This window comes from Kryptolebias marmoratus, linkage group LG3 (assembly GCF_001649575.2).
Source record: "Kryptolebias marmoratus isolate JLee-2015 linkage group LG3, ASM164957v2, whole genome shotgun sequence".
In the NCBI taxonomy this organism is placed as follows: Eukaryota; Metazoa; Chordata; class Actinopteri; order Cyprinodontiformes; family Rivulidae; genus Kryptolebias; species Kryptolebias marmoratus.
In genome coordinates, this window is record NC_051432.1 from 25,520,815 (window position 1) to 25,533,725 (window position 12,911).

The following is a 12,911-nucleotide window of genomic DNA, read 5'->3' on the forward strand; positions in this document are numbered from 1 at the left end:
TCCAACTTTATCTATTTAAAAATGCAAGCTAAAAGCTGAAATTTGACCTTCACAGATAAAATGTATTTTTTAAGATAGATTTTTAGATCTTACTGCAAAACTTAAAACATCTATTTAGGTGAAAAGCCCAGTTTTTACCGACTTGTAGTACGTCATTACTTATTCTCTGACGCCCCCTTGTGGCCAAAATGAATTAGAATTTAGTGGTTTAGAAATGTTTTTTAAAGGTTTCTGTGTGGAACAGAAAGATGCCAGAAATGTCAGCTGAGATATTTATTCTTTTTTATGCATGTGCAAAGGAAACAAAGCTAGAAATCTTCTTGTTCACACAGATATATTTTCAACACAAGTTTTAAATTTACTGCAGATGCTTTTGAGTCAAGAAAGTTTTAAATGTGCCACTTTTGCCTTGAAGCTAGAATACAGGAAAATTATGATTTTTTTTTCATGGAATTTATGCTGAAATGAAAAACGGTATTCTATTTATTTGTAAATGTGTGCACAAAATGCAGCTGCCCTCATATTTGAAAATCACAATTTGTTTAATTGTTTCATCTCGACTGTTGCTACTCATACTGTATTTATTCCACACTGATCCAGTATTTCCTTGAAACAAGTTAGATGCAGCTGTAAAAGATCTGAGAGGGATTTGGAGGATCCTGTTCACATCCTTCCAGGAAGCACTGATAATCTGTTTGGCTTTTGAGATTCCAGTGTCACAGTTGCTGCTACATGTGTGCCTCTAAAAGCAAAGTTGGGACTGAATGTGGATCCATTCATCACTGCAGTCTCCATACAGGGTCTTTATTTTCCAAAAAAACATGTTTATACATTTTGCAGCAGCCAGTTTGGAGGTGAGATTCCAGACTGGGAGAAGTAGTTCCACCACCACGGCTTCTCCTCCCGCTCCACTCCTCCCTCAGCAACATCTGGATTGGTGTAGCGTTCAAACTGGTTGTAGGGGTCGAATCGATCCCAGGTGTCCACCATGGGGAAGAGATGGTCGTCAATATCAGGCTCCACGGGAAGCTGTATGCAGGGAGGTGTGGGAATGGAGAAGAGACGTGAGATAATTACGGATTTTCAGTCACTCCATTTCTGATCAGGTTCAGATACATTCTTAATGGACCTTTAATGTTGTGATATCATCAGATTTCTACTGTTTTTTTTTTTTTTACCATTTTAATTGGGCAGAATACATATTTATTGGGGGGCAAGCTTTTGATTAGACAAATAGTATGTAAAATTATGCATGAGGTGTTGAACCAAAAATGAAACAGCAAATTCGGAGCCAATTATTTCATTGTTTTTGTGTTTTCTGTCAATATAATAAGCAGTAAGTAGCTTTGAAATTATTGTACATGATGAAGAAGAAGATAAGATCCAAACCTTGTTCAGGACAAAGTCAACCCGTCCAGCTTTGTTCAAATTGTGAGGCAGAAAAACTCTTTTACTGACTCTTGAGTAACCCTTAGCTGTAACCGTCAGGATGTGAGTGCCGGGATTCAACAGCCTCCAGTAATCTCCGTCCTCAGCTGAAAAGAAATTAGGTAAATTCAGTTGATTTTGAGACCAAGCTAAAACAATAATTACACAAAATTTTAAAGTCAAATGAAGAACAAAAGCCTCTTGCTTCATTACAGCCAAACACCAAATAAAATATTAATATATGCAACCATGTGTTTTTTTTTACCTGTAGTGACATCTTTTCTGATCCCTCTCACAGAGACAGTTGCTCCTTTTATCCCGTTTCCATCAGAATCTTTAACGACACCCTTAATTCCTCGATGAACCTATTCAGAGAAAGAAAGTACAACCACAACCATTTCCAAACCACAAAGAAGTTTCGGCTTGGACTGAGAAAAATCGCTGAATCTTGTTAATAAACGCATAAAACATGATAATAATAGGGTTTTTTTTTGTATTATTTAAATGTAAAAACACAGTAGTCGTGCCTCCAGCAGAAACTTACAAACTCAAGGAAACTGAGCAGAGCTTCCTTATTTCTCTTCCATTCTGGGTAAAGTTCAGCTTCTGAGGGGAATTTGTCACAGCCAAGCTCCACTGTGATCTCCATACAGTTTGTGTGCAGGTAGTTGAAATCAGACATGCCTACAGAGGTGAAAAGATGTGCACATTAAAAAAAAAACAGAAAGAAGTGTGTAAATAACTCCCTAATGTTTTAAAAGTATCTCACCACCAGCAAAACTGTACCACAGTGCCCCATTGATGATGCCCCTCGTCCGATAGAAGGAGGCCCCGCACCTCTCTGTGTCATTGTTCGACATGGTGGTGTGAGCATCAGCATAAGTACGAGCCAGCAGTTTGAAGACCTAAGTGATGGAAGATAGTTGTCAGGGTAGATACTCTGTTTTAATTCTTAACGATTTTGTATCAGCAACCAGAAATGTGTTTATCTCTAAAACCTGTTCATCTGGAGTGGGTGAAAACATCCTTTCTTCATTGGGATGTTTGGAGAAGTCGAAGGGGTAGGAGATCACCAGCTCCCCTCCATGGAGGCTGGCAGACTGAACAAAAGGCAGCGATCTGATCCACTTCATCACTGCATAGGTCTCTGGTGCCACCTACAGCTCAGAGATGGGATTGCAACGTTGGAGGACTGGTCACTGCAGACGATTCTCGACAATAACTTGAATTTTCCTACCTTGCCAAACCAATAAGCATCAGGGATCGGGACGTGATCGGTGCGGAAGTGCCTGCTGCGACGGCTCCGGTACAGGATGGACGTAAGGTCCGGAAAGTTGCGGTTCAGGTCGATACTTTGGGCGTTGGTTCGACCATTTGTCCAGCCATTTAACAAGTGACCCTAAAACATTTAATTACAGATATTAAAATGTGTGAAATTAGTCAAAGTGGTTAAAGAAAAGAAACGGCAATAATGCTGATGTTAACATTAGTAGGAGCGTCAATTATGTAAAACATTATTGGACAAATTATATTAGTCAGAAATTCAAGGAGTATGTTAGACTACTTTTATTCATTTAATTGTTAACATGTAGACAAGACCATTTATCCGTTATAGCAAAAACCAAATTGAGGTTGAAGCTTTTTTTTTGTCAACATTCAAAGTGAGCAACTTTTTTATTCATAAGTGAAACAAAAAAGTAGTATCCTGAGCATTGTTGCAATCTTTACAAACATTTACAAACTCATTTTTATAGTTTGCTTTCTTATATTATAAAAATTTGAAAGCAAACTATAAAGAAATGAGGTAAAGCTTGAGGTTTTTGGACAGTATGTTTTCATGTTCATGCACACATATAGAAATAGTTTCCTTTTCTATATGTCTGACTTTGAGTAGAAGCCATCATGTTTTTTTTTAAATAAAAAACATTTAGATTGGAATTGGCAGAAAGAAATATTCTAATTCTGATCTAATCTGATGCATGCCAAAAGTACTATTAGAGTAGTTTTACTCCCATAATTATTAAAACTTTGGTAAAAACAAGTCAAAGTCAGAACATTTCCATAAATGTTTCAGGCATGTGTGCATATTTATAACCAGATTTGTGTGAAAAACCTAAATCTTTTAACTTTTACCTGTTCCCATTCAAACAACAAAAGCACACACTGTAACATGCACACATTCAGTTCACAGCATCAGATTCATGCAGAGGTTGTTGCAGGCACAAGGAGTTTTAAGTGATGATATAAAACATGTTTAACCAAAGATTCTAACAGTTATCCTGAGTTATGTTTGAGACATGAAAGAGTTTAAGATTTACTGTCTCAGAGTTCAGAGACTTTAAACTAGAAACAAGCTTGTAGATAAAAAGCATGCGGGGCACATGCAGTTTTCCCACTGCCAGATAGTGTTCAACCTATTGGAGTTTTAGGAACTCTAGCAAAGTAGAAATTAAAATGTTTTCCTTGCTTTTTATTTGCGATTATCTTGACATTACTGAATGGTTGATCACTTAGTCTGAAAGTGGGATGATCTCTTCTGAAACAGCAGGACATTAAGGCAGGAGGTAGAAACTTGTGTACTCTGATTTCATGACAAAATGAAAGGTTGCTCTATGGTCTTCCATTTCACAACCCACAATTTAAAAGCCCTCTGTGCCTCAGCACATTTAGCAGAGTACCCCACCTTCCACCTCCACAGCTGAAGCAAACAGTGTACTGACAGCGGATAATGGCGGTTTGTCTTTGCTTCTGTTAACAATATTTACTTCCTGGTTGGAGAACTCCGGGTCATTGCTATCCTCTACCTCTGAGGCGGCCAGCTCATAGCCATCAGGGTTCATGGAGGTCAGAATGTGGATGCGAGTGGTGTTGATGATGGTCTGAACTCTCTGGTTTCCCAGAATATACTCAGAACACAGGTACTGGGCCAAGTAGATGAGCAGCTGACGGCCCAGCACCTCGTTGCCGTGCATGTTGCCCACCAACTTGATCTCTGGCTCGACTACAGCGTAAGGACAGAATCCAGTTTGATTAAAGCTGTAAACATATTGCTGAAATGTTACTTTTAAAAACTGATACGACAGACATTCTAGAAACACATCCAGCAGATAAGAACCAACCTTAACTTTGTGTTTGTGTTAATACTGTACGCCTGCTGCAGAGTTGGGAAGCTTAGGCCCGGTGCAACACATATTTAATTAAGAGTATTTGGTCGAGACCAGCCACATTTGTTTATATGAAAATTACTTTTTAAAGACATTTATGTTGAGCATACATTTCTTGCATTTATTGACGCAGTTGAACCAAACTCTGCAGACAGTTGCGAAACAAAACTCGAATCATTATAACACTATAAATAGTCATTAAATTCTAAGAATTAAGGAGTTTAAACACATTGTTTTGTAATATAATTGATTTTATATAAATGCAAAACACCATAGTACCAAATTATTATATATTTTAGTAAATTTTACTGTTTTGTTTATCTGTAAAAGATGGTGCACATGCTACAAATGATATACAAAAGTGTAACAAGGTGTGTTTAAAGAAAAATCTACTTTTCTATTTTGTTTGGTAATACTTCCATAACATGTCATCAGACATTTTGACACAAGCTAACCATGTTAGCCAGAAGCAACCCACACAGGATGAAAAAAAGAGCCTGGACTTAATGAAAACAAAGTTAGTGTAAACAGTACTAATGCCCCTCTGCCCACACACTCACGTAGCTCATGTTGTCCAGGGTTGTCGGTGAACTCGATCACCAGTAGATCTCTGCCCTCGGTGCTCCGCCCGATGCTGTAAACATGAGAGATGTGGGAGCACTTAGCTGCTGTCCTCTTCAGTAAGCTGTACATCTGGGAGTTGGAGGTGTGGGTGAACTGGATTATGGTGCTGGGCTCCTCAGGAGACAGACTGGACAGGGCGAGCTCCTGCCTGGCTGGAAGGGAGGGATGGCAGACATTTGGGAAGGAGAATAAGAAAATCTTCTGTGTTTTCACTTTGCCGGTCAGTTTTGATCAACATGATACGACACAGCTATCGGACCTTTACCTCTCAGCCCAGCCAGAGGGTCAAAGCAGCCTTCTTCTTCACTGGCAAAGAACCGGTCGCAGTCCAAGAAGTAAGGCCAAGCCATCTCGATGGCCTCAAAGGCGTGGCTGCAGTCCTTCCTCAGAGCCTCACAGGAGCTGCGGCACGGCTTCACCATCTTGTCCTCCTGGCAGGGCGAGGCCAGAATGGAGCAGCCGACGAGGCGGATCTCAGGGGAGCACTCACCATTGAGCAGGCCATGGATGACGCTCAGGAGGAGGTACTCTGCCCCCGACTCTGCTTCCAAACGACTCCGGTGACCAAGGATGTTGGGGAATATGGTTCTGTACATACAGCATACATAATGTTCTAATGAAAGGATTTACATAAACTTTAATTCTTACAGTCAGCTGTTTGGAACTTCTAACACTGAGAATCAGTCTATGGAGACAAAGGCAGCCCAAGTTATGGCCTAGATTTATGACCTGACCTACCTTGAGTATTCCAAATCATTACAGTAGCCGAGGTTCATCTCTGTGCAGGCAGCTGTTGGGAAAATGTAGAGATTAAAAATGCTAAGTATCAGTTTTTATAATGAAGACAGAAAATTCAGTATATCTAATATCCTTATTGCCCCCCACTAAAGGTGAAAGGGCTGTGTGTCTTTGTTTGATTACTCTGTTTGCAATAAAGCTCATAAATAACAGAATGGATTTCAATGAAACTTTCAGACAGTAATCACTAGGTTGACATCTACGACTGATTAACTTCAAGATGGCTACCACAGCTAATCGGCCAACACAAAAATGGCTATAACTAGACAAACTTTATAGATATTGAGCTAAAATCTGACGTGGAAGTAGATGACTTTCACAACAGATACACCAACTACTAACAAATCAAGCATGATCACATAAGATATAAACTCTTTGATTTTTCTGTCAGAAAAGTCAGGTTACAATTCCATATCCAACTAAGACAGTGTAATGTTTGGACAGCTAAGACTTCGGCATGAATTCGCTCATTCTGACAAATATATTTTATTCTCCTGGGATGCTATTCAGTGCATTTAAAGCAGAAAATGAAATAAATGACCACGTACGTTTTTCATCTTGTGTGGTGCTGCTGCAACTTCCTGTTGGAGAAAGTCACCAAATATTAAATAAATAAATGAATAAGTTCACAGATTCACCGTTAGGGGGCGACACGTTCGTAAAACCCTGACAATCATGAACTCTGATGACACGACTGATGTAGTTTACAAAAAGACTGACAGTTTGTCACTTTAAGTGTCAGTAAAACAAAAATCACACTTTGAAACACTTTGCAGAATCCAGTTTCACACAATCAGCTATGAAGCAAAAGAAATATTCACATTATAGGGAAAAAGTTTTATGCGCAATACAGAAGATAATAAGCAGCTAATTGACATCAGCTTAATTAGTAACTATCTGCTGACTGTTTGAATCCTCCACTGAGGTCCCTGAAAAGACTTTTCCTGACCTCCTAGGTTGTTTCCACCCCCAGGCATCCATTACAGCAGCAACCAAACATGCCCAGATCTTACCCAAGAAGTGGTCTCCGGGCTCACAGCTCTGCTGCGGGGCGCACCAACAAGTCTTCGTCAAGAAAAGAAGCAGAGCCCAAACTTCCAAATGCACGTAGCAAGCAGACATGGTGCGGCGAGCTGCGCGTGTGTGATGTGGCAATGTGCGTGTGTGTGTGTGAGAGAGAGAGTTTGAAGCCGCTACGTTTTCGTCTCCTGTGCTCCTTGATAATTACCACCCGCTGCACAGAAAGCTCCTTCCCTCCTTTGTCTGCTGCTCGGAGCATCCCTGACCCGGGGATTATGGCTCACTGCTGAGCGGATCATATTACATTCTGTGTGTGTGTGTGTGTGTGTGTGTGTGCACATGGAAAAAACGTGGCCTGTATGCGGTTTTATGCCCTTATTTCACCTTATTGAGCTGCTGCAGCTGCTCATATGTTGCAAGAAGGGATTTTCACCCATTTTGAGTCTGTTTGGGAAACTTCTTGATTTTTAAAAAAGAAGGCATTCTGTGGATTTTTAATGTGTTTGGCAAAGGGCCTCATTGTGACGTTCCAGGATGCACATTTTTGAGCTGCCTAGCCTGAATCTGAAGCTTCAGAAGATCCCTCCACCTTTACATTTTCTATACTTTTCCTCTTTAAGTCTGGAGGAGCTGGTGCTCCAGAGGTGATTGTGTGTGAGTCCATCACAGAGCCACATAAACAACCAGTCACACTCTCACTCACACCAAGGAACAATTTAGAGTTACCAATTAACCTAACATGCATTTTTTGGTCAGTGGGAGGAAAGGAGAACATGTAAACTCCACACAGAAAGGCCAGGAGGTGAATCTGCAATGACTAATAAGATTCTGCATTTGTCTTCCCTTCTCCTGTCACAATATGATGTTTTATTTGTTTTCATTTGATTCTTTTTACCTCGTGTGTCTGTTGTTTTGTCTTTTATTTATAATGCTTTTTTTCTGCACAATACTTTGGTCTTATTGTTGTTTAAAGTGCTTTAAAAATAAAGCTGGTGTATGGTATGGTATGGTAGCCTATAGTATATTATGACATAATTTTATACTTATTGACAATAATCGGAAATGTTGTCTACATATGCACAAATTCAGGGCTCTCTAATTTCCAGATCAAAATGATGCCATATCAGTGATATAACATCAGACAGCACCCAGTGTGGTAGTAGCATACATTTAATGTGTTCTTGTGATATAACATCTTCACACTTCCTCATTAGCATTTTTTACATTCCATCGGCACTTAATATTAACACAAGCATTAATATTAGCTGTGACATTATTCCAGGTCGTCACTGAAAATGGCAAATTCACCGTCACGACACTTCAGAGACACACCAAAAACAGCAATAAAAACGATGCTGTGGTTTCCATGTTTGGTCATCGCCTCAGCAGCATGTGGAATCCGTAGAAACAGAAGTTCATGAGTCTGAAAAAGGCTTTTGGCACACATCAGAGGTGAGTAAGTGTTGTGTCCTTCACCATTCCTCCAGCTGAAAATACAGCCCTGCATGTGTTTAAGTGATTTCTTTGAGCAAGGCATTGACCTCTCCCCATCTGTTGGCCCCAAGTGCAAACTCTAACCTTTGACCTTCCTGACAAGGGATGGAAAGGTCGACTTGTTTACAGAAAAACAACAACAACCCTTAAACCACAGGATCAGGTTATCCTCGCAGGGCAGTTTTCATCTGTAGTGTCCCACATGCTGCTTGTGCTGTGGATGGACAGGAAGTACCGATCCTTTCTCACAACCCTGCTGATGACGCTCACCAGGACCTTCCTGTACTGGTGCCGCAGGAGGCAGTAGACGAATGGATCGCTAGAGGCCTTGGCGTAGAACAGACATTTGGTGGCGATGCCCAAGTATCGAGGAATATGCACAGAGGGCAACAGTTCTACCAATCTGCAGAAAGAGGACAACAAATAAACAACTCTATGGGTTATGATGTCTTGCATTCCTAAAATAGAAAGTTGTGGAAACACACGGATCCATTCTCTGTGGTGCTTCCTGAGGTTTTTCTGTTAAGAGGGTTTTAGGTATTTTATTAAAAAATAAAGGCCAAAATAGTTTTAAAAAAAACCTTGGAGACAATTTATGATAGAGTTACAATAAACAACTGGCTACAAACAAGAGCAAATAAAAAATGCATTTAAATGATACAGATTTATGAGGGTTATCTAGTCATGGTGTTAAAAAGTCACTCAGTTTTTTTTGTCATACAGTTCCTACAGTTTAAATGTCTAAAATGGAGATAACACGGACAGTGCATATCTTTTCATTTCCCCCATTTGTGTCTGGACCTGTTCCTTCAAGCCTTCCCTCAGTTGTGTATGGCAGCTGAGGGGGAAGTTAAAAAAAGTAAAATAAAATCTATGGTTGGTTGTACATTTTATCAGGCAGATAACTCAGTCAGTGATGGCTTGCTTACCAGACTGACAGCCTTCTTTTGTTTCAGTATAGCTGTTTTAAAACAAATGTTTGCAAAAAGCTACAGGAGTTAGCATGTTAGCAGGTGAAATATATAAAGCCTTCTACTGCAAGCTGCTACGGAGCCTAAAAACCGAGCCAATTATTTACTGACATCAGCTTGTCAGGCTCTCAGTGTTACTTTACAAAAAGCAGAGCAGCAGAGAAGTAATATTCTGCACATTAAGCATAATTACTTTAGAATTATAAACAAATTCATCTGGTGCCGTAGTTTAATTTGCCATCTGTGTGTAACTTGTGAAGCTGATAAAAGATAACAGCTTTTTCCTTCTTACACCTGGTTTCTAAGGTACGCAGCATGAAGTCAGCCAAACATAAAACAATCTCTTAGAGAAGACTTTTCAGCTCCCTGCAGTGTTAAGAAACATCTCATGGTGAACTACATCTATATTGTCCTCTACAATCTGTTAAATAAAACATAACTATTACACGATAGACTTCTGAGTCTCTGGTGTTAAATTTAAAGATTATTCTCATAAATGTGATTAAATGATAAATTTATCATTGATCCTAATTATTGTGTATAAAGAATGATATAAATAAACTGTTACTGTTAACTTAAAGTGCCAAATTTCCTAAACACTTGACATTAAAGCCACATTCCGGGGTGTTACCTTGTTATAACATAGGGTGAGAAGCAGAGGATGAAGGAGCCGATGAAGATGCAGATCTTCTTAGCAGCACGCTGCCTTCTTTTCTTCTGCTGGATTAAACACCTCTCCTTTACGCTGACAGACAAACACACAGACAGATTAGAGCAAACAAAATCTGAACAAAAACTCAAACCTAAATTCGAGGGACTCCAAGGCACTCTGGTTAAAATGTGTTTATTCTTTACAGTAAAGTCTTTTCGTTGTTTGTGTTGATGTTTTGGTTGCAGATCAGATTCTTGATTCATTCCAGGTGTTAGCACCCCTGTTAGAGAACTATTTCTTTTACAAACTTGATAACTGAAATGTGTTTTATTCTCTGAAAAGAGCAGGTAAACTGAAACACTTTGGAGTTTAAGGCTTTGCCATAAAGAATAAAGACATTTTAATTGTTTTAGAGCAGGAGGATGGCTGTAGGTGGGCCTGGCAGGGCTCGCTCATGCAAATATCTTACTTTATTTTGGCATTTCATTAATTAAAAAAGTAAATAAATAAATACAGAAGGTTCTATCAAATAATCTTACTAAATCATTTAAATACTGCTTTTGATTTTATAACCTTATATTGTTTGTTAACTGTCTGTGTATCACAGATTTAATTTATACGGTTTGTCTTTGATGTTTTATATGGCTGCAGCCAGTTCAGCTGGTCCAGTGGGTTTGTTTGTTTGTTAGTTAGTTAGTTAGTTTGTTTGTTTGTTAGTTAGTTAGTTTGTTTGTTTGTTTGTAAGGACTGCAGAGGTTTATCTATACACCAGTGGTTTCCACGGTTGAATTCAGAATCCAAAACTTCCTTTTTATTGGCTAATGAGGAACCTGCGTTGATGATGCTCAATAAAAGTATCCAGAATTCTATTTATGTTTGTTTGTTTACTTTTGATTCATGAAAGAGCTGCAAAATATAATTTTTGGTCTGACCAAAGTGTGCTTGATTTTCCTGAAGGCACAAAGGAGGTTTTCTAAACACTCTTGGATTTCTAACTCCTGTGACATTCAGAGTCATGTGAAAAGTTCCTCTTAGCGGTGATGCAGGAACAAACTCAATCTGTTGGCAGAATAAAGGTTATTAAAAGCTGGTTCAAAAAATTAACTGATGTTTATCCTAATCGCTGAATAAAGTTGTGTCAAATTTGGTGCTCCACCCACTTTCAGTCAGGCCTATTTGGAAACTCTGCTGTTTTACAGCATCTGATCTGGAGTCTCAGATTGGTGCATATCTGACATTTTCCACCCCAGCATACTCTACCTGGGGTGAATATCCACCAGGAGCAGCAGGGCCTGGACTGTAATGACGTCTATCCTCTTGCAGTGGGACCTGGCCACCCTCAGAACTTTTAGGTAGGCGAAGCAGAGGACGAGGAGGCAGAGCGCGAAGCTGCTGCAGTGGAACAGCACCGTGAAGGTCGCAAAGGCGCTCAGCTGGGACGCGTCCTCCGCCTCCAGGTGGATGGTGCACGAGGCGTATGTGTGGCTGTATCCACCCCAGTCCATCATCAGCTGGGTCATAGAAAATGTGAGGGACTGCAGCCAGGAGTAGGCCACGATCAGAAAAGCGTCCCTGTAGCGCATCTTGCTGGAATACCTGAGAGGAAACATGACGGCGATCCACCTGTCCACGCTCAGCGCGGCCATGCTCAGCATGGCGTTGGAGGTGATGAAAGTCTCACAGAAACTCACGGCGCGGCACAGCAGCTCCCCAAAGGGCTGTGCGCCCCTGGCTACTCCGAGAAAAGTGGCGGGCATGTTGATGAGGGCGAGGAGGATGTTGGAGAAGGACAGGTTCAGGACGAAGATTCCGGGCACGTGGGATCTCAACTCTGCGCTCTGAGTGAAGCATAGCAGTACCGACAAGTTTGTCAGAAACGAGACGACAGCTGAGACCACGATGGACACCTCCAGCAGGAAGTCCGGGATGCTCATGTCTCCGGGCTGTGTGTCAGCGGCACCGGTGGGGAGGATGCTGTGGAGGCTGTGGAGGCTTCTCCGTGCTCTCTGGTTCTGCCCGCCACCAGCTGAGACTGAAGGCTCATGCCACATGCCAAACACGCGCGCGCGCCGGTGAGCACGCAGGGACGCACGGAGAGCTGTCCAGTGCTGAAATGTCCTAAGATGGCTTTCCTGTCAATTAAAGTCCGAACCTCACAGGAAATTGAACAGATTTAGTCACCGAGCTGCCCCTAATCATGTTTTAAATCCCCACCAACTGCAACCGTTTAACTCGAAGTGAAAACCTGTGTGAAGCAGAACACCAAGTCATCTTCTTGTGTGTTTATTCCCGCTCATGCGCACTGTCCTGCGCCTCCTCCAACTCTGGAAATACCGTGCGCCTCGCACGTGCAGCCGGCGGATGCCTCGTGTGACGCTTGAACAATGTTTGCAGAAGCAAGAGCTAATACGGGAGACGGGGATGTCATGGTGTTTGCACACAACTTCCATTTTTATCTGAAAAGATGACTTGTGCAAAGGCGGCAATTGTGACGGTTCAAAGGAATCATAATAATAACAATTACAAATAATAATAATTATAATCTGTGACACTTGTAGTTAAGTTTGGCAAACATCAAAGGCTAAAATGCTTGTTTAAATCACTATGAGAACATTGAGCTTCAAGTACCACACACACACACACACACACACACACACAAACAGACTGTGTGGGGACACACAGCATCTCCATGGCAACACCAAATCTCTGGTGGTTTCATCTTGTTTTGGACTTCATCTTAGTACTAATTAAATACATTTT

At 40.8% G+C, this 12,911-nt stretch overlaps 2 protein-coding genes across 3 annotated transcripts; both read right to left on the reverse strand.

Moving 5' to 3' along the window:
* Positions 1 to 258: 258 nt before the first annotated feature.
* cpz (carboxypeptidase Z) lies at positions 259 to 7,309 on the reverse strand. 2 transcript variants are annotated; one of them, XM_017416837.3, is made up of 13 exons: positions 7,028 to 7,309; positions 6,563 to 6,595; positions 5,955 to 6,006; positions 5,482 to 5,804; positions 5,153 to 5,368; positions 4,194 to 4,429; positions 2,666 to 2,827; positions 2,427 to 2,585; positions 2,198 to 2,333; positions 1,973 to 2,112; positions 1,694 to 1,793; positions 1,390 to 1,535; positions 259 to 1,029 (listed from the first exon to the last, which is right to left on the reverse strand). In XM_017416837.3, the coding sequence occupies exons 1-13, from the start codon at positions 7,134 to 7,136 to the stop codon at positions 826 to 828; spliced, it is 2,016 nt and encodes a 671-aa protein (XP_017272326.1). In that variant the 5' UTR covers positions 7,137 to 7,309; the 3' UTR covers positions 259 to 825. The 2 variants fall into 2 exon arrangements, with proteins under 2 accessions (XP_017272326.1, XP_017272327.1); XM_017416838.3 differs by having other exon boundaries at positions 4,233 to 4,429; positions 7,028 to 7,308.
* A 930-nt stretch (positions 7,310 to 8,239) lies between these two features.
* gpr78a (G protein-coupled receptor 78a) lies at positions 8,240 to 12,388 on the reverse strand. Its single transcript, XM_017416929.3, has 3 exons — positions 11,412 to 12,388; positions 10,131 to 10,244; positions 8,240 to 8,931 (listed from the first exon to the last, which is right to left on the reverse strand). Exons 1-3 carry the CDS (start codon positions 12,200 to 12,202, stop codon positions 8,688 to 8,690), a joined length of 1,149 nt encoding a protein of 382 aa, XP_017272418.1. The 5' UTR covers positions 12,203 to 12,388; the 3' UTR covers positions 8,240 to 8,687.
* Positions 12,389 to 12,911: the final 523 nt, after the last annotated feature.

What these genes read in the sequence shown, in the direction of transcription:
- cpz (XM_017416837.3), bottom strand. Translation starts at nt 7,136, where the DNA reads ATGTCTGCTTGCTACGTGCATTTGGAAGTTTGGGCTCTGCTTCTTTTC. An exon ending in GCCCGGAGACCACTTCTTGG is followed by an intron (nt 6,596 to 7,027) that starts GTAAGATCTGGG and finishes TTTCTCCAACAG; the next exon opens with GAAGTTGCAGCAGCACCACA. An exon ending in CCCTCTGGCTGGGCTGAGAG is followed by an intron (nt 5,369 to 5,481) that starts GTAAAGGTCCGA and finishes CCTCCCTTCCAG; the next exon opens with CCAGGCAGGAGCTCGCCCTG.
- gpr78a (XM_017416929.3), bottom strand. Translation starts at nt 12,202, where the DNA reads ATGTGGCATGAGCCTTCAGTCTCAGCTGGTGGCGGGCAGAACCAGAGA. An exon ending in CTGGTGGATATTCACCCCAG is followed by an intron (nt 10,245 to 11,411) that starts GTAGAGTATGCT and finishes TTTGTCTGTCAG; the next exon opens with CGTAAAGGAGAGGTGTTTAA. An exon ending in TCACCCTATGTTATAACAAG is followed by an intron (nt 8,932 to 10,130) that starts GTAACACCCCGG and finishes CTCTTTCTGCAG; the next exon opens with ATTGGTAGAACTGTTGCCCT.